We start from the raw sequence: 20,469 nt of genomic DNA, 5'->3' as shown, positions 1-20,469 counted from the left end.
TGTCATGATGGTTTTACAATCGCAGGAAAACCCCTTCTCTCATGGGTTATCATTTAAAAATCAAACAAGAATAATGACAATAAATGCATCATTTACAAAAGCCCTATGTTTGTTCATAGGCTTTATACAGACAAGCAGTACAGTACATTCATTTGAAAGACTAAAATCAGGTATCAGAAGATGAATTGATCTGAAAGGATATTTATAGCCTGAATATATAAGAATAAGTATCTATCTAAATGAAGTCATAAGTTTACATAAAGATAAGAAACATTAAATTCTAAAATATTTTCTCTATGGTATGCATGAACTTTTCACTAATGAAAAACCCTGTAATGAAATCTCTTCAGGTCCATATAACAAGTAGTAACAGATTAAATTAAAGATTGCACTGCCGCGGTGGGAGGGACACCCGTGCTCAGGGATGCTAGGGAGCCTCGGGCCGTGGTCTGACCACTCCTGCGGCAGCGGGGTGCCAAGGTCACGTTCTCTGCCGCTGAGGGCTCTCCAGAGCCGACCTCCGCAGACCCGCCGACCCTCCACTCCCAGGGCGTGGCCTCCGTGCCCCCTCGGGACCAGGCCGGCCTGTGCTCACCCCGAAGCTCAGCAGGAGTGAGTCCTGACTGTGGCGGAGTCCAGCCTCTGCATTCCCGCCACGCTGCCGGGTCCCAGAAGCGCGGGAGGAAGCGTGCAAACCCAGAGTGCGGTTAGTCGTGGAACATCACACGGGCTGGAGGACACACACACTCACTCCCGCAGCAGCGCCCACTCCTACTCAGGGTCTGGGGAAACTTCTAGAGGGTGGATGATCCAGAGAGAGCGAGCCTGGGGGCTGCCACGTGGGGGTCCCTGCCACCCGGGGTGGGGGTGGGGGCGGTCACACTAGAGCAGCAACGGCACATTCGATGACAGAAGCGCCGACATGGGGACAGCCACTGCACGTGACCAGCTGCCAGCCTCTCCTTGGACCTCCAGATTCACAGGGATGCATGACGTCTCTTCCAGCCCTCTGGACTGGATCTGTGAGAACGGGACGTGGGGAGGGACCAGCTACTTGTGGGTCAGTGGCCGGGCCCTCGTGGCCTGGAGCCCCGCGATCTGCTGTCCTGGGGGCCATGCCGCTCTCCACAGGCCGCTCCAGGGAGGGCAGAGCACGGGGCTGATCTAAGAAAGCGGAACCTCAGTCTCAGCCTCCCTCGGAAATGTCACCACTAATGTTGTTTTCTCATCACAGTACAGGCTGTAGGGCCCAATGGGTCGGCCCCGACCCCCAACTCCAAGTTGACTGGGAAATCTCCATAACCCCCTAGCAGAAACCCGCTGCCCCCAATTCAACATTTTCCGTCTTCCCCTGGGCCCCTCAGGAACACATCTGATGAGTCTCTGGCCAGGGTTCCAGAGAGGGCTGAAGACAGCGGGGGCTGCTGATGGAGCAGGCCACCTATCTAAACCCTCTGATTCTAAGCGCCCCGGACACCTGCTGCACTGCGACTTCAAAAGCCTTGAGAACAACCCAGTTACACAGTTTATACCCTGCCTATCTCACGGGGTTTGTAAAAGGTCATCTGCCATATATTATATTCCCAACACCTCTTTCTAGGATTCTTTCTAATTTATCTAAACTCTAATGTCTATGCCAGCGTGTGCATCTGGCAGGGAAATGTTGGATTTATAATGAGGAGAATGGAAAATAAAAAAGCAAGCAGTAAGACTCTTCAATCGACTAAAGCTAAGCTGCAGTTAAGACTTGTAAAAATGAGCTGCATGCTCCTTGGAAGGAAAATGCCATTTAAAACAGGAGAGAGTCACTGGGTCTCCCCCACCCCTGGTTAAGCGTATTATTGAGTTCTGGTGAAGAGACGATGCTGCTTCCCTGTAAGCCCCCTCACCGAAAGTGCCCAGCTTAACACTTTGCTCTGTCAGAGCAAGTGAGAGCAAAGCTTATAAATCTACTCATGGGAAGGGCTAATAACAGGAAGAAAATGGCACCAAAGGGACCCTCCAGGCCCCGCTCCCTCGGGGTGAGCGTACACTCCCTCTGGGATCCCCCAGTGTGGCCGGCACCTCCAACCGGGGAGAAAGGAGCCCGAGACGCCGCTGTCACGGACGGGATCCTGGCGGCATGGGGGGCGCGTGCACAGGGCGTCTGAGCCACAGAGCCTGACCCCGGCCCAGGCTGTCTGGCCGTCTGTCTTGCCATCAAGTGGGGACACAGCGGCCCCGGGCACCCAGCCTGAAGGAGCAGCGTTCTCTAGCAGAGAGGCCGTCAGAGGGAAAACCAGAGCTGGGTTTGAAAGGACAACTGCCAAGCCGGTGTACTTACGGCCCGGCTGAACTCGGGGGAGGACCTCTCTCGGCCTCACCTTCTTCCTTCGCCCCATCGACTGACAGCGTGCAGGGGCCCGAGGGTGGGGACAGCGAGGACGGGACCCGGCGGTTTGCGGGCAGAGACTCTGCGCACGCAGCAGCTGAGCCACAGACATGCTGTGGTCTGAATGTTTTCCTCCAAGGGGGCGCCCTCCTCAAGCTGTTATCATCATCCTTGGAAGTTACAGGACAGAAAACAAGACAGATTTTAAAACAAAGGACAAAAACAAAAAGCCACCAGCCCTTTAAATGGCCGAGTTTGCTACTGCACTTTTGTCCACGTGTATTTGACCCCATTCGTGATGACCATGTGACTGATTTGCCCAAACTGGGACCAGAGGAGCGTGGCAAGGGTGGGGTAACACGTGTGCCAGGACCCTGACTGCACCCTAACTGGACCACCCTGGTTGCCCGGGAGGACATTCCTCCTGACAGTTAGCAGGTTTCACTTCTCACTTTGGAGAAATCACATCTTGCTATATAATACAACACACTGTCATTTGCCATGGAAACATTTTCAAGCTGTAACCAGCCCTGTCTCACACTGAACAGAGCCCATGGATGCTTCTTCAGGTGTCCGAGTCTCCTTGTCACACTGACGTCTCCTTAACGTCCAATGAAGAGGAGAACCACAGTGTGGGGCTGAACGAGTCACGGTTGTGTGTCACGGGGAATTAATGTTTTGTGTGTTTTCAGTACACTTATGAAACAGTCCCCCAAGCACACGGGGCCTGGAATAGGGTAAGGCCATCCAGTTGCTCCCCAAAACACAACTCACAGACACCATTCCTAAGCAGAAACCAATGTTTCAATATAAAATAACTTTGAGGGAGACTAAAACTTAAATAGCAAAATTTAAATAGGTTTTCTAATGACTCAAATGAACTCAATCACACCAAGGTGAGCTTTCAACGGGCCATCTCCCCAGCCGTATTTTTATCTTTACTTTCCTTCTTAGTAAAAACTGGAGATGAAAACGGCACTTCCATGCACAGGGCGATAGTAAGGATTAAGTGAATGAACCTATGAAGGTACCTGGCCTCGTTCAGTAAGTTTTGTTACTGTTACTGCTATCAGTGATCTATTTTCTGAACGTTCGGGGAGGTCTTACCCTGTGTTTAATGGGGAATATCCGTTTTGAAATTTTATTTTATTTATTCTCGGCTGTGATGCGTCTCTGGTGCTGTGTGCACACTTTCTCCGGTTATCACGGTCAGGCTTCACAGTGCAGTGGCTTGTCTTGTTGTGGAACCCAGGCTCGAGGGCACGGGGGCTTGTCACCTCATGGCGTATGGGGCCTTCCCAGGCCTGGGATCGAACTATTGTCCCCTGCATTAGCAGGCGGATGATTCTAACCCGCTGGACCACCAGGGAAGCCCTACAGCTAACGCCTTATTGAGAATCGCTCCGTTGTACTCAGGCGCTCAGAGCCACAAGTGCACAGCGAGGCACTGTCCCAGGGAGACCCCGCACGGACAGCCCGCGTCCCCTCCGGCCTCCCCACCTGCCTGGCAACTGAAGTGCCTCCGGCTTCCTCCCGCCCCAGCGGAGAGGCTCCCGCTCCATCGTCAAGGACACCCCCTCCGGCCTGGGCACAGGACCATGCTGCCTCCTCAAGTCCTTTGACGGGGGGCCAGAGCAGTGTTCTTCACACTCACAGGCGTGCACAGCGGGCCCTGCCCTTCTCGGCTCTGGAGTGATCGGCCGCCTGCAGCAGCATTTGTGAGTGGAACAGGACGCAGGGCACAGTCACAGGGAGATCTCCAGAGTCGTGGGGAAGTGCTCTCCCCTCAAGACACACAAGCTGCAGAGCGATGTGGGCCCGAGGGCAGCGCACAAGTTCTCTGGCCACAGAGGCCGGTCTCAGACACTCCTTCCCACCCCTCCCCGTAACGATGCGAGGCGTGATTTCTCCTCGGAAAGCACGTCCTGAGTTTTTCTTCCCAACAGGAAACCTCTGAGGCGGCTTGTACACTGGGAACCGAGAAATAGGACTGTACTAGCCTTTCATTCTGTGCTAGTTCATTCTGGCTTTCTTCTCTTTTCCTTTCCAGTTCTTTTCGGTCATAATTCAACCTTCACAGGCACACAATTCCACACTGCAAACTGTTTCTGTTTCCAAGAGAAAAAGAAAAAAGTTAGACCTGGCCACAGGCAAACGTCTCTCAGCCAACTAGTAAGAACTACTTGCACTGACTGACCTGTGAAAACTATCAACCATTTTCAGTTGTCCGCAAAGGTCTTTCTTGGTCAAGTGGTCCAGCATCCGCGTGTCCACAAGGCACTCCATGACGTAGCTGCGGTACTGCCGGAGGCCCAGGCTGGGCAGTCACTCGGTGCCGATCCGCTCAAGGCTCACGTCCCTGTATGCGAGGGTCTGCTTTCAATAACTAAGGATGGTTAATTCAGGAAAAAACAACAAAAAAAACCCCATGGAAACAGTCACAAGGGCCATTTAAGTCATCTTAAAAATGGATTTTTAAACAATTACATATTCTCAAAGGCTAAGCTAAAGACAACATTGTTGCTCGTAACTTCAAAATAATTTGATCTTTTATTTGCTACCTTTTAAATTTGCTGGCAAACTTTTAGACAAAGAAACTACACCATTAAAAGTCTATGACTCATCTGTGGTAATAAATTTAACCTATCGACCAAACCATGATAAAACTGTAACTGACTGCACATTACTTCTCTGAAATAGCTTTTATATGTAATATAATAATATATCAACAAAGAATGACCATGACTCATGAACAAGTTTGAAGGATCAACCTAACTCTACTCACTAAAAACATCTCTGGCTGGCTTTAATTTTAGTTTGAACACTTTGTTTTCTAAATTTCTCTAGCAAAACATCTGCTAATTTCAAAGTCAGTTAAGTGAATTAAAAATAGGTTTAAAAAGAAGAGATAAGGAATACAAGAACTAAACTCGACTGAAAGAAGAAATAGACAAACCCACAATTACAGTCAGGGTCCCCAATCTTCCTCTCAGTGACTCAATAACTGATTGAACAAGGAAGCCAAGCAGACAACCATCCAAGGTCAGTGAGGATGTAGAAGCTTTTAAACAATTCACCAGGCTAGAATACTGGAGTGGGTTGCCAATGCTCCTCCAGGGGATCTTCCCAACCCAAGGATCAAACCCAGGTCTCGCACATTGCAGGCAGATTCTTTACCATCTGAGCTACCAGGGAAGCCCTGTTAAACAGCACTATCACCCAACCTGATCTCACTGACACTTTATAGAGCACTCCGTCCAACAGCAGCACGATAACACTCTTTTCAAGGGGACACAGGACATTCTTCAAAAGACAGACCAATCTCAGCACACTTAAAGTGACTAAAATCATGCAAAGGATGTTTTCTGATCTCAACAGAATCAAAATAGAAATTAAAAAACCCTGATATCCAGGAATCTACCAAACATCAGGAAATTAGCATATGTCTAAAGAATTCATGTGGCAAAGAAGAAATCACAAATGAAACGGGAAATAATTTGAAGTGGATAACAGTGAACATACAATATGCTAAAAACTGCAGGACATGGTTAAATCAGCACCTGGAGGGAAACGGAGAGTATTAAATACTTACACAAATGAGAGAGATTGTGAGTCAATAGTCTAAGACTCGATCTTAAAACACTAATAAAAGAACAAATGAAATCCACAGTAAGCAGAAAGAAGAAAAAGAAAGAGCAAAAATCAATGAAATGGGAACCAGAGAAACAAAACGAAATGAAGAAACTAAAATCAGGTTCTTCAGAAGTATCAGTAAAATTGACTAAGCAGAGTGATGAAGAAAGAAGAGAAGACATAAACTACCAATGTCAAGAATCACAGAGGGAGCATCAGTACAGATCCTACAGACACTGGAAGGATAGGGCAAACTGTGAACAATGTTAGGCAGCTTAGATAACATACCCTACTTTCTTGAAAGACACAACCTATGAGAGCCACTCAGTAAGAAACAGATGACCTGGATCTATTAAAACTCAAATCTGTAGTTAGAAATCCTATCCACCCAGACACCCACACACACAAAATCTCTACCCTAAATGACTTTACCAGTGAATCCTAACAAACAGCTATGAAGAAAATCCCAGTTAACACAAACTATTCCAAAATAGTGACAAAAATAACACCCAACTCATTCCGAGGCCAGAATTCTCTTGATACCAAAACCACACAAACATATTACAAGAATATCAGTATGCCTCTGAGACACAGGTGCAAAATTCCTTAAAGACTCATCAGGAAATCAGTTGTCATTGAAAAGTACAAGGTATCATGACAAGCAGGGTTTATCCCAAGAACATAAGGTTAGGCCAACATTTGGAAAAAATCAGTGAAATCCACCACATCAATGGGCTGAAAATAAAAACCACAGTATTACCTTAAAAGATAGAGAAAAGGCATCTGACAATATTCATCATTGATATGTGGAAATCTTAGCAATCTAGGAACAGAAGAAAACTGCCTCAACCTCATGAATAGCATCTATGAAACATGTAGAGCTGACATCATATGGTGCTTTCTCCCAAAGATCAGGAACAGAGCAAGGACGTCTTCTCTTATGTCTTTTATTCCACTCTGTACTGGAACTCCTAGCCACTGTAACAAGACAAGAAAAAAGAAATCGAAATCACATGAACTGAAAAAGCAATACAACTGTCTTTGCTGATGACATGATGATTAACATGGAAAATGAATCGACAAAACAGTTACAAGCATGAAAGTGAGTTCAGCAAAGTTGCAGTATACAAGGTCAACATGTAAAAATGCACTCTATTTCTAAATACTGGAAATAAGCCAGAAATTGACATTTTGAAGAATACCCTTTATTATAATGTCATCAAAACCTATGAACTCCTCAGGAATAGATCTAATGGAATATGTGCAAGATCTGCACAGTGACAGTAGACACCTGACATGTATATACACACACTCCAAAGAAGGCACTTGACGTTCTTCAGTCCAAGAAGACTAAGGTATGTGCTGAGGAATTCCATACGTTATGGAATTCTTGGACCTAATACTTCCTGACTACCAGCGTGGATTGTTTCAGAAATTGGCCTCTGATCTACTATTTACACCAAAAAAGCTAGAAGGAATCATAAAAACTCCAACAAGAACACAAGTTCTAATAGAAAAAAAAAAACAACTTTCTATTAGAAAATACATTTCTATAAATAATCATGAGTGGAGATAAACATGAAACATTTTTACATCATCACAGTATCATGTGTTTTCACTCTTTCAATTACAACTCTCATCTCATAAGCCTGACACTTAGAGCATGAATATGTGGTATTATTTTCTTACTTGTTGATTATGGATTTTTAAATAGACACAGAATGCAAAGACTTTGCTAAATAGAGAATTCCATGGAAGGAGAAGCCTCCTCATTTTTGTTCACTCATTATATAGTCTATTCACATTTTAGTGGTCGATAATATAAGTTCCTGGGAGGATCAGGCTCAGTCCCAGGGAGACCCACATCTCCTGGGCTGTCATCCCAGCCCGTGGAAAAAATGCACACAACAGGGCTCTCTCAGGGAAAGAGAACATTTGGCACAGAAGAGACTCTGTAGGGTCTGTTTTTCCATCACTGAAACGGTCACAAACACAAATCAGTTTTCTGAACTCTGAACAAGGTGAGAGTGATGGCATGGATCCCGTTCAATCCGGTACCACCAGTGGATAGCACAGTCCCATGCAGACCCCTGGGTGATGCTACTGGCTAAATTAAGACATTAAAATCTCTGACCACAGCTTGATGTCTTCTGCCGGAGAGCCCGAGGCCATCTCAAACTTCCCTTTGGCTCAGGAGCAGGTCACTGTGTGCCAGCACAGGGGAGATGCACGTTACGTCATCTGCCCTTGACGGCTTCACAGAAAGGGGTCCTTGCTTACGCTGAAGACCAAAACTTAGCAATTCTGGCGTCGTTGGCATGGCTCTTCCTTGTTTGGATTTCCATTGCAAAAAGCAAACGTTCAGCTTAATTTATATGTCAGCGTAATTCCCAAGATGCAGGCAAAGTTCTGCCTCTTAGTGTAAAATATACTGATATTTAAGCAACAGTGAAATGCGCTCTTTTCAATTCACTGATGGTCATTACTGACTGGGTTAAATAATTAATGAGGATATTTATCTGGAGCAGAGGCACAGAATACCTAAGTCAAGGTGCCGGGGTCCAGCCCCAGCAGGATCCAGGGGAACCCTCAGGATGAACGGCGTCGGCGAATGAGAGAGAGAGAGAGAGACCAGACCAGGAAGGTGCGGCAGAGTCTGGCAGTTGCTTTATTTTTCACCATAGCCTTTATACCCTAAGTTGGTACATTTCTAAGGGGCAGATAAGCATACAGACTTAGTTTAACAACATCAGCTTGTCCTTCACAAAACCAGGTGTGCTCTGTATATTTTCTGTTTATGAGAGTCTTTTCCCATAGATTTTTTGTACATTATCTTCTGGCCTTGAGGTTAGCAGAAAACAGAAAATTGGGAGTCTCATGGTACAGCAAGTTGTAACATAATAGACATACAATCTTGTTAACATAAAAGTCAGTCTTTTTGCAGAAATTTTCAGTTAAATTTATGTAAAAAGTTTAACACACAAAGACTCTGTGGCTCTGGTGAGGCAGCCCCTGTTTAGCGCTCTTGGTTAAAATTAACAATTATCTTATTGTTTTTACACTAGGGCTAAACTCTTATTTTACTAGATCTGCAACTACATTAACAATAGTTTCTACTGCACAACCTCAGCACATTAACATCAATCTAACGTTGATCTAATAACCACTTTTAAAACAATATTTTTTGTATTTTTTAATAGGGCTTCTTCACCCCCCCAAAGGGCTCTGTGCCTATTAGGGCCTTATTAATGGTTAATCTCTATGTATAATATCTTTTGGCTTTCAGGCCTGTTGACAATTTATGGCTTGCACCTGGTGCAACTTTAAGCAACTTCAGTAGCCGACCCTGTCTTTTTTGTGGTTAATCTATTTTCTTTCTATTAGGTGTCATCTCCATGGGAACTAGATAGGATTACATTTTTCACAGAACAGAAATGCAAAGGATTGCAAAAACAGAAGATATGGCACAAAATAGGCTCTTAGTCTAAAAGTTAATTACCTGCAAGAAGTCGCCAGCTAATCTCTATCTAAACTATTTTCTATTAGGCGTATATGTGGCTATAATATTTGTGGAGCTTTTCTCACCCCGCAAAGGGGCCTATGCTTAATAGTTTCTTTTGTTAGTGTACTGTGCTTGGGATGTTTAGAACAATCATGAGCATTTTGTGCAATGAGAGCACATATTTATCAAACAAGCCAGAATGCCAGCAAAAGGGATTGAATTGAAGCATTTCCTTCATCCCTGGCCCCTTCATAGGGTACCAGTGTCCAGGAGATTTATTAATTAGCTTTTAAGTTGGTCTTTATTCAGTGAAAGAAGAGCAGGTGAGCTCTCGGCAGGCAACACAAGAATCTGCAGCAGGGCAAATAAGAACAACAGCAGATAAAGGGGGAGGATATAGGGTAGGGTAGAGGCCGAGGCCAACCTGGAGGGTCCCTTATCCTAGACGGCCTTGCCTGTCAGGTGTTTTCCTCATGACCTCGTCACGGATGGGGTCCCGGACGGCCTTGCCTGCCCAGTATTTTCTTCATGACTTTGTCACGGGCGGGACCCCCCATAACGGCTCCTGGCATCAAGGCGAGGGGGAGTTCACAGAATCATATTATAGCCACTTTGCTCTTCTGTTAAGTGATATAATTGGCTTTACTTCTGAAGCACAAATAGAGGGAAATGGGTATTTCACCTCTCAGCTTGTGGTCAGGAAAACTCTGATTCAGAATTCCTTTGATTCTTTGGTTACACAGGTATCTTTCAGGGTCCATACACAGCACTGCCACTAGGGAGCCCCTCAGGGAAACTCCTGCCCACACCTGGTAGACTTGGACTTGTCGAGTGTCACAGAACAAAGTCGGTGGGGTCACAGGCAGGAAAATCACTGTTTTCAATCAAACTGTCTCAAAGCAAGGTTGCAAAACAGTTGTGACAGAGTTTTTGCTTTTGAGTTCAACTGGGGACCTACAAATTCAACATGTGCATTAAGCAAGAGTAGGCTCAATTTCTGAGAAGTCCATCAGTAGGAAAGACTTTGGAACACATAGGATTAGGACAGTCCACGGTAAATACCGACAGAGGCAGCGTCTCTATGGCAACTCTTGTGTTGGAAATTTATTTAAACATGATTTTCTCATTAGCAGATCTCGTAACTGACGCTACCCCACCGGGGACTGAAACACACCACCCAAGTAGCTGCCCAAGCCATAGGGCTTTGCAGGAAAGAACGTGTATGTCCATGAGAATTAACTACCAGAGATGTTCAAAACTGCCTATGAGACGTTCTCTTTAATCTTGTGCTTTGCTTCAGCTAATGCTTTCAAACCGTTACCAGTATTCTGACTAAATCAAGGTGTTGAAAACATCAAGAAAAGTAAATTACAAATTCTCATCCTCCCAGTCTTTTTGTTGCTATATATATAGTGAAGAATACATTACAGAAAGTCTCCAACCTGAGCCCAGCTTCCCTCCTCATCCTCCTGATGTTACGTGGTTAGGGATACAAAAGAGCAGAACGATTAGGACTGGTGAGTGGGGGACAGGAGCACCTTCACTCTGCAGGGGAGGGGCAACCGAACTTGGAGACAAGGGTCACAGGGTCAGAGCAGCAGGCAGCAGCCATGCAAAGGCCTCAATCCCAACATCTCATGCAAAGAGCGCCCCCCACCCCCACCCCGGCAAGCACACCCACAGAAGAGAACACTAGGCCCCAGGGCTCAACCGCGGTCCCAGAAGGGAGACAGGCATCGAGTCTGTCTACAGGGAGCAAGTCTACCAACTTCAAGTTCCTGAAACAAACACAACGTGAGATTAAATATGGATTATTCATATGTTTAACCAATACCTAAGAGAGACACTGATCCAGAACAAATTGAATGTGAAACGACATTTTTGTTTTCCACCAAAAGCCGAGAACGGCCGCCCTGAGGTGGGGCCGCCCGGGGAGGGAGAGGAGCGTGCGGGCGGGACTGGCGGTTGGCGGCGTGGCCGTGAGTATCTCCATCTCCTGTGCTCACCAGACGTTTCCTGAGGTCTAGGGGGCCCCGGGACCAGCCACACCCCGGCCAGGGCAGCAGTGGCAGAGAGGACAGGTGGCAGAACCGGGAGCCCGGGCGCGGAGGGGCGGGCGGGGGCAGAGGCCGGCCCCCACCGCCCCATCATCAGCGCAGGGAGAACATGCCAGGCCTGCTCCTGGAACGACCCTGCCCTCCTAACACTGGGTCCCAGCCACAAGGAGGGAGCCCCAGCGCTTCGCATGCAGCGCTGACCGCCTGAGCCAGGGGAGACGGCGAGAGGACAGAACGCCCGGGGGCGCCGCTGAGTGCAGGGAGGCATTCTCCAGGAGCTGTGAACGCCGCGCGCTTAGAAGGCTCTCGCCCAGGCAGGGCACAGCGGCCAGCTCTGGGTTCTGGGGGCATGGCCCTGAGCAGGTGCCCGCCAGGGACTGGGTCTCTCTGTATCAGAGGAAGCTGCGGGGGCTCCAGCAACGGCACCCCGCGGCATCGCCGGCTGAGACAGCTGAGCCCCCAGGGGGCGGGTGGGCTCCTGGGGACCTGCTGTACCCCATCCCTGGGGGGCAGCCTCCTCGCGGGGGCTGCTGCTTGTGGTCACCGCCGGTTAAACTCAACTCATAAGAAGCTCCTTTACTGAGACTCTTCATCAAACCTCCGGGGAACTCTCAGCACCTCCATTTCTCAAAAGGTGGCTCTGGTGAGCCCTCCGGGGCACAGAGAGCGGAGCAGATATGCTGAGAACAAGCGCATCTGTGCAGGGTGAGCCCACCACCGTCACGCTCGCACTTAGAGGCCAGACGGACGAGAAAGCCTTCACGCTTTCCGTGTGCAATGATCGTGAGCTGAGCCAGGGCAGCTCCTCAGGGCAGGTACGTCTGGGAGGCCACGTCTCCTCAGCACGGTTCCTCTCCAGAGTGGACATACCGAGCTTGGCGACTGGGCTGTGTCCTGAGTCCGCACTCGAGAAATGAGGAGCTGGCCGGCGCTGATCTCCTGGCGGCAATCCATGTTTGCACCAGATTTGCTTTAACTTTTCCAACGAGGAGGACCCTCTTACAGGCCTTTCAAGGTTTCCCACGTGGAGGGAACTTGGATGAACACAATACGACTTGGTGTGAACTGGCAGATGTACGGACTCTTAAAACCCTGAGAGCCCAGGGTCTACAGCTCCCAAAAAGGAAATTGCTGAAGAGCACAGGCCAGACAAGGCAAATGAGGGGAAAGCAATGCAGCCTGGGGGCTAAGCCTTTCCTCTTTCACTTTCTTGACATTTATATTTCCATGTGTTTTAATACATTTTCAAAAACTTCCTTTTGTTACAATTTTCACATTTTCAAAACTCCCTTTTTTATGTTTTCAAAAACTCCCATTTCTCTGTTACAATGCCACTGCAGCCCAGCTGTTACAAAAATAATCTGTCTGAAGTATTCCATCCTCTATCTTTTAACAACACAACTGCCACAATGAAAAGCTGTCATGGTTTTGAATGCTAGAACTTTAAGCTGGAGCAGTGGACGTCTGTATAGAAAACCCCAGAAGCGACACAAACGCGGAGGCGGGTCGGGGGGGGGGGTGAGCTCTCCCTACGGAAGGGGGCAGGGGCACGGTTCTGGACGTGGGAGGGGCGGAGGGGCTGCTCAGGGACGTGATCTCCGGGATCGCCAGCCGCAGCTTCAGCTGGCGCAGCGGTTGCTGATGCCGATCTCACGCTGGATTCCTGCGCCCGACAGGGCGGACATGATGGCGGCGCTCTTCACGCTGGCTGGGCAAGCAGCCACATACCAGGCCGGCATCCCGACCCAGAGCTGGGGACGGGAGACACGAGGCAGGAGGTTATGCGTGGCTGTGGAGGGACTGACGCTCCCAGCCCAGGACGGGGTGGGGTGGGCATGGGGTGGGGGCGCATACACACCTCCCGCCAGACCACAGCAGCCGGCCCCTCCCATTGTGCAAAACGCAAGCCTTGTCTCCAGGCTACCTGGAGCAGCTCGTGCCCACAAGTAATGAGACATTCAAAATTCACGAATCACTACTACACACGGATATAAAACAAGTTAACCTAGGTATTTATTCTCTTTATGAATGTGCAACAGTGAAACAGTACGTATCTCCTCATTTTCCGTTAATCTTCTAAACCATCTACTTAATGACAGTTCAGACATTTTACAAAGAACACCTGAGTCATGGAATGCTGAATGACTCCCCGCTATTCCCTACAGAACCACCTCCTTCCAGGAGGAAAGAGTTATTGCCAACCTTAAAGGTTCAGAAGTCTGCACATCCAAGAGAGGAAGGTAGTCAAGGAGAAACATCCACTCTCCCCTTTCTAAACAGTGAGGACAGATATGTAGAAGAGGAAACCACAGCAGGGCCTGAGCAGAGGAGCCTGGCCCTGAGAGAGCTTCTGGGATGCACAGCATTGCACAACAGACCCACGCGGAGCAATGCAGACTTTCCACACAGAACTCACCCAGTGAGCCAGGGGACGGCTGGGTGGGGCTGCTGCTCTCCCGTGCCGCTGTTCCGCTGATTAGCTGGTGCTGCATTAAGACCCTGGTTATTCTCTTGGCTAGGGCGCTGTGTGGCTTGCGGGTCCCTCGTTCTCCAACCAGGGATCAAACCCCAGGCCCCTGCAGTGGAAGCGCAGAGTCATAGCTATTGGACTGCCAGGGAATTCCCTAAAGAAATACAGCAGCTTTACAAGACACTCAGATAGCATGCGACTTTACTTAAGACTGTGAAGTCTATGTATGCTTCAAGCTCAAATGTTTCACATCAAATTTCAAGTAACTCTTCCTTTAAGTCAACCTTGGGTTTCCTAGAATAGTAAATATCCTATTTTCTAGAAGTAATTATACCCGAAAATACAACGTGTGTCTTAATAGCTCAATAGTGAAAGTGAAAGTGAATTCTCTCAGTTGTGTCCGACTTTTTGCGACCCTACGGACTGTAGCCTAGAAGGCTCCTCTGTCCATGGAATTTTACAGGCAAGAGTACTAGAGTGGGTTACCATGTCCTTCTCCAGGGGATCTTCCCAACCCAGGGATCAAACCCAGGTTTCTGACATTGCAGGTGACGCTTTACCGTTTGAGCTACTGGGGAAGCCCCTTAATAGCTCAAGGAGAGTTTCTGAAAAGGCAAACTTTTTAAATTCCCATATCCCAGGGGAACGAGGCATATACCACATGCCTGGAGTTGGCGTCCCAACCACAACCACCATCCAGAAGCAAATGGAAGACTCGCCTGGCTTCTGCTGGAGTTTATTTCCTTGGCTGTAAGATATCGCACCACTCTGCTGTCACCGGCTCACTCTCAGCTGAAACCTCTCTTTACAGAGACGGCTTGAGAGATGAGCCTGGGGGGCTGCCTGCTCTGCGGAATGCTGCGATGACCCTGCTCGGGCCGCACTGCAGGGCAACTTAGCTGGGCTCTCCTCTGCCCCCTCGAGGATCAAATTCAAGTCCGAGTCCCCAAGTGCAATTCATTAAAACACTTGCTCTAGCAGTAAACTGATGTGGCATGCTTCCTCACCTTAAAATTAGAGTCACGGGAGAAAGACATTCAGAAATACGGTGAATTCTACGGGGAACAGACAAGCCCGAGAGAAAGTCACACCGTCTGTGGATGACAACGGGCGCGTTAAAGCAGAACATGAGCACCACGGTCAAGCTGTCTTTCCTAACGAGATGCTGTGTGAGCCTCTTCCCATCAAATGCCACACTCGGGGCACCACCCAGACAACAGGTGTGGCCTTGTTTTCTGAGACTGACCGTCCGCACAGCCCAGCACCTCCTACGAGGGTTCGCAGGGCTCCCCTTCACCAGCACCGGGCCCCAGCCCTGCAGCGCTGCGTGGCTCAGAGCCTGGAGCTGGGGCCGAGTCCCACGGGGAGGCCTCAGGACACACACAGCTCAGCAAGCCTGCTGACTTGGCTTCCCCTGCGAGATGGCGCCAAGGGGAAGAGGAAAGACAGCATTGAGAGCAGGAGCTACGTGAGGCCCGGGGGTGTCCCCGCACGCCCAGGACACCGCGTGACCCACAGGGACTCGGACGGTCCCGGCGGCCTCGGCCTCCACTCCTCACGGAGCACGTCCAGCACCTGTTACGCCCGCAGTGCTCTCCCTGGGACTTTCCACGGAACATGAAAATCTGAGATTCACCAACCCTGAACAATTCCCTGAAAGTGGATGCGTTGGCTGCGTAAATTTAGCAATTAAAAGAATACCTTTGAGACAAATCGGGGCTTAATAGAAAGAAAACAGTTTTGAGAAACCAACTCATTCTCACATCTATAATGCCATAAATGTTAAACTATATTCAAGTGATATTTTTTCTGGAACACTAAAATATTTTTCACGTTTTATAGATAAGCCATTTTCCCTGTAGTCAATGTTGTCTCTGGCTGACTGACAGAACTGAGATCACCCACTGTGTTCAGAAAATCTTTGTACTTTGAATTGTTCTCTATGAAGCGACCAGAACACCCTAGATTTGCCACGCGTAGCAACAAAGAACTACCCACTTGTGCACACGTGCACACGCACACACACACAGAGTTAGACGTCCACCTTAACACCAGCTCCAGAGAAACCTGCCTACCAGAACACACACACACACACCCCCCCAAACACAGACACCGAATCCAGTAGGATTCCTTTAAAATTATCCTTCCATCACTTTGAAGACAAGAGGCGCAGGGCTCCTGAAACTGACGACGAGGCGCACAGGCCCCTTACTTGCAGGCGTCCCTGACGTCCGTGTGGCTGGCCGTGTACAGCATCCTGTCTGCAGCCGGTCCAGCCGAAGGGACCGCAGCGAGGTGGGGGTCGAGGCTTCACATTTGATGGTGGTCTTGTCATCTCGTTCCTCTTCCCGTAAAGCTGGCAGCTGAGGGAATGAGGCAAATGTAAAATTGGGTAACAACAAGACTGTGTCAAATCTGTGAATCTGGAGCCCTGTGAATCTGGAGGTCTAAGGAGAGGCTGGCAGCTGGTCACGTGCAGTGGCTGTCCCCATGTCGGCGCTTCTGTCATCGAATGTGCCGTTGCTGCTCTAGTGTGACCGCCCCCACCCCCACCCCGGGTGGCAGGGACCCCCACGTGGCAGCCCCCAGGCTCGCTCTCTCTGGATCATCCACCCTCTAGAAGTTTCCCCAGACCCTGAGTAGGAGTGGGTGCTGCGGCGGGAGTGAGTGTGTGTGTCCTCCAGCCCGTGTGATGTTCCACGACTAACCGCACTCTGGGTTTGCACGCTTCCTCCCGCGCTCCTGGGACCCGGCAGCGTGGCAGGAACGCAGAGGCTGGACTCCGCCACAGTCAGGACTCACTCCTGCTGAGCTTCGGGGTGAGCACAGGCCGGCCTGGTCCCGAGGGGGCACGGAGGCCACGCCCTGGGAGTGGAGGGTCGGCGGGTCTGCGGAGGTCGGCCCTGGAGAGCCCTCAGCGGCAGAGAACGTGACCTTGGCGCCCGGCTGCCGCAGGAGTGGTCAGACCACGGCCTGAGGCTTCCTAGCGTCCCTGGGCACGGGTGTCCCTCCCACCGCAGCAGTGCAATCTTTAATCTGTTACTACTTGTTATGTGGACCTGAAGAGATTTCATTACAGGGTTTTTCATTAGTGAAAAGTTCATGCATACCATAGAGAAAATATTTTAGAATTTAATGTTTCTTATATTCATGTAAACTTATGACTTCATTTAGATAGATACTTATTCTTGTATATTCAGGCTATAAATATCCTTTCAGATCAATTCATCTTCTGATACCTGATTTTAGTCTTTCAAATGAATGTACTGTACTGCTTGTCTGTATAAAGCCTATGAACAAACATAGGGCTTTTGTAAATGATGCATTTATTGTCATTATACCTGTTTGATTTTTAAATGATAACCCATGAGAGAAGGGGTTTTCCTGCGATTGTAAAACCATCATGACACGGTGTGCATTATCCTTCCAGAATGTAACCAAGCTCTCCAACACTCTGAAATGAGCAACCTTAATTTCAACCAATTGTCGCATTTTAACGACTGACCTAAACTGTGCTTTTTCCAGCAAGAAATGCTTTTTGTCTGCAGCATGAAGTGATGTAAAAGTACGGGTGTTGAGTGTGAGCTTCTACTGAAATCTGGGCTGAAAGTATGACTAGAAGAAGCCTATGACAATCTCTCCCAAAACCTGGTCTCTGTGGACCCGGATCCCTCCTCTCCGCTGAGACTCTTTGGGGACCAATCGCGATGCCCTGCGTTCACTGCGGAGCCGATGCGCCGCATGGTGAAGGAGTCACATCCCCGACAGACAGACAGCATGATGCAGCTCTGACAAAGGCCTCATTTTTCTTCTGTAAACCATCTTTTTACATCTGTTTGTAAATTTGTTTAAAGAATGGATCTAGGCATACATTTTTAGATTTTGATGACATAGCCATTCTGGATTGTATAAGTAGCAAATGTAACTTTTACTTGTTCAGCGGCACATTAAAAAAGCCAGCAAGAGATGCGTTCAGATCACGGTGTGTTATTTATGATGCCGCTGATAGCTTGGTAGACAGAGACGGCATGTCTCTTTACATGTGGGTAGTGCCTTCAGTTTACCTGTACAGTTCATTGTTACCATTCTGTTTTTCTCTTAATCTTTTGTGAACTTCCTGAATATGTGAGAAAGTACATACAGTTTACTTTGGAACAATTTTTATCACAGTATTATTTATTGCTTTCTTTCAATAAAGTACTGAAGCCAAATTTCCCACTGCCACTTAAGAGTGCCGAGGGAAAGCTGGACTCTCCCTGAGAACAGGCCAGAGCTGGTAATGGGAGCCCGTGTCATCACATGGACATTCTGGTAAGAGAAACGGATGGAGAGAATGGAAAGGCTAGAAGGCGGAAGTATAGGTGTCCCCAAAGGATGACCGACGGGCTGTTCATGCCCTTGGATCCGGAGACAAGAGGCTCCATCACTTCAGCATCTTCGGGGCCAGGGCCCCTCTGCTGCAGAGGCGAGGGCAGCGGGCCGAGGGTGGGAAGAGAGTGCAGGTGTCAAGGCTCACCGCGGGTGCCCGGGCGGGCTGGCCAGGGGAATGCACTAGGGAGTGAGCGTGTGCACGCTTGTGTGTGGGACCTTTTTATGTCAATTTAGTCAACACTCTTTATTATTCATATACCCATAGAAACAAGAATGTAGCAAGGGGAGGTGGGAGGGAGATTCAAGAGGGACGGGACATACGCACACCTAGGGCTAATTCATGTTGATTTACGGCGGAAATCAAACCAATATTGCACAGCAATTATGCTTCAGAAAGAAAGAACATACAAAGGTGGTCAGGAAAGTATGAAAAAAGATTTCTCATAGTTTTTTTTTTTTTCTCATAGAGATTTATAATCACAACTCTGCGTACATCTGGGAGCAGGCTGCCCACCATCATCAGACCGCCCCACAGCATCAGACATTCCTTCCCAGCATGAGGCCCTAGTCCAGCATCAGACCCTAGTGCAACATCAGACACTCGCCCAGCAACAGGCCCTTCCCCAGCATCAGACCCTAGTCTAGCATCAGACGTTCCCCCAGCCTCAGACCCGAGTCCAGCATTAGAAGTCCCCCCTCAGCATGAAGCCCTAGTCCAGCATCAGACACTCGGCCAGCAACAGGCTCTCCCCGAGCTTCTGACCCTAGTCTAGCATAAGACTGTCTCCCCAGCATCAGACGTACCCCCTCAATATCCGGCACTTGTCCAGCATCAGACCCTCCCCCAGCATCAGGCCCTAGACCAACATCAGGCCCTAGTCCAGCATCAGATTTTCCTCCTCCCCGCCCCAGCATCAGGCCCTCCTCCCCCAGCATCAGGCCCTAGTCCAGCATCAGACCATAGTGCAACATCAGACAGTCGCCCTGCAACAGGCCCTCCCCCAGCATCAGACCGTAGTCTAGCATCAGACATTCCCCCAGCCTCAGACCCTAGTCCAGCATCAGAAGCTCCCCCCACCCCAGCCTTAGGCCCTAGCCCAGCATCAGGCCCTCCCCAGCATCAGACCATAGTGCAACATCAGACAGTCGCCCAGAAACAGGCCCTCCCCTAGCATCAGACCCTAGTCTAGCATCAGACATTCCCCCAGCCTCAGACCCTAGTCCAGCATCAGAAGTCCCCCACCCCCCAGCATGAGGCCCTAGTCCAGCATCAGACACTCGGCCAGCAACAGGCTCTCCCCGAGCTTCTGACCCTAGTCTAGCACAAGACGTTCTCCCCAGCATCAGACGTACCCCCTCAACATCCAGCCCTAGTCCAGCGTCAGACCCTCCCCCAGCGTCAGGCCCTCCCCCAGCGTCAGGCCCTCCCGCAGAATCAGGCATGGCAGCCCCACTTGTCTGATGCTCCTGAGCACACTCAGGCAGCCCCCGAGCAGCAGGACAACAGCTCTTGCAGGAGGTGCATCTGTAGGAATCACCTGCGGAGCAGCAGCAGCTGGGGTCTGTTTCAGGTCAAGGAGAGGTGAGGGGGCACTTGCGCAGGAGGCAGCAGTGCTGTGGGCACGCTCCCCAGCTCTGCTTCTCCACATGGGGGCTCTGCTCTCCTGCTCTCTCACGGGCCCCAGGGCAGTGTCCTTTCAGATTCAAGGTCGCCTTGATATCTCAAGCCCAAGTCCTGAGTTGCGTCCCAGTCCGACTAGGCAGAGGCCTGGGAACACCCATGCTCAGGGGCTGAAAGGATCCCAGGGGGACAGCAAGGCCCCAGCGGGCGGTGGGGCAGGGGACGAGGGTGGCCGCCCACAGAGGGCCCCGCAGCAGCACTGCAAGGACAGCAGCGATGCCTCAGCTCACTCGGGGACGCTGCCGGCCTAGCACTCAGAGATGTTACCGCCGGCAGCAGCTCTGGGGACGCAGGAAGCCCGGTGAGTGACACCACGCCACTCAGGCCGTGTGCGTGGGCACTGCTGACCACGGCCTCGGTTTTCATTCTGGTTCCAACTGTCCC

General features: G+C 49.5%; 1 protein-coding gene across 1 annotated transcript in view; it reads right to left on the bottom strand.

The window, feature by feature from the left end:
• Positions 1–771: 771 nt before the first annotated feature.
• The window catches only part of LOC122688277 (liprin-alpha-1-like), a 51,342-nt gene continuing 31,644 nt past the window's right edge, over positions 772–20,469 (bottom strand). The window contains 14 exon segments of the mRNA XM_043894176.1: positions 772–849; positions 1,055–1,164; positions 2,072–2,251; positions 2,364–2,468; positions 3,876–4,075; positions 4,372–4,479; positions 4,569–4,744; positions 10,949–10,975; positions 11,470–11,529; positions 13,115–13,197; positions 13,200–13,314; positions 13,422–13,496; positions 16,223–16,396; positions 16,836–16,979. Of these exon segments, the coding sequence (XP_043750111.1) occupies positions 772–849; positions 1,055–1,164; positions 2,072–2,251; positions 2,364–2,468; positions 3,876–4,075; positions 4,372–4,479; positions 4,569–4,744; positions 10,949–10,975; positions 11,470–11,529; positions 13,115–13,197; positions 13,200–13,314; positions 13,422–13,496; positions 16,223–16,396; positions 16,836–16,979 (1,635 nt within the window).

This window comes from Cervus elaphus, chromosome 33 (genome assembly GCF_910594005.1).
Source record: "Cervus elaphus chromosome 33, mCerEla1.1, whole genome shotgun sequence".
In the NCBI taxonomy this organism is placed as follows: domain Eukaryota; kingdom Metazoa; phylum Chordata; class Mammalia; order Artiodactyla; family Cervidae; genus Cervus; species Cervus elaphus.
The sequence above is the reverse complement of the archived record's forward strand: the minus strand, read 5'-3'. Positions and strand labels throughout refer to the sequence as shown.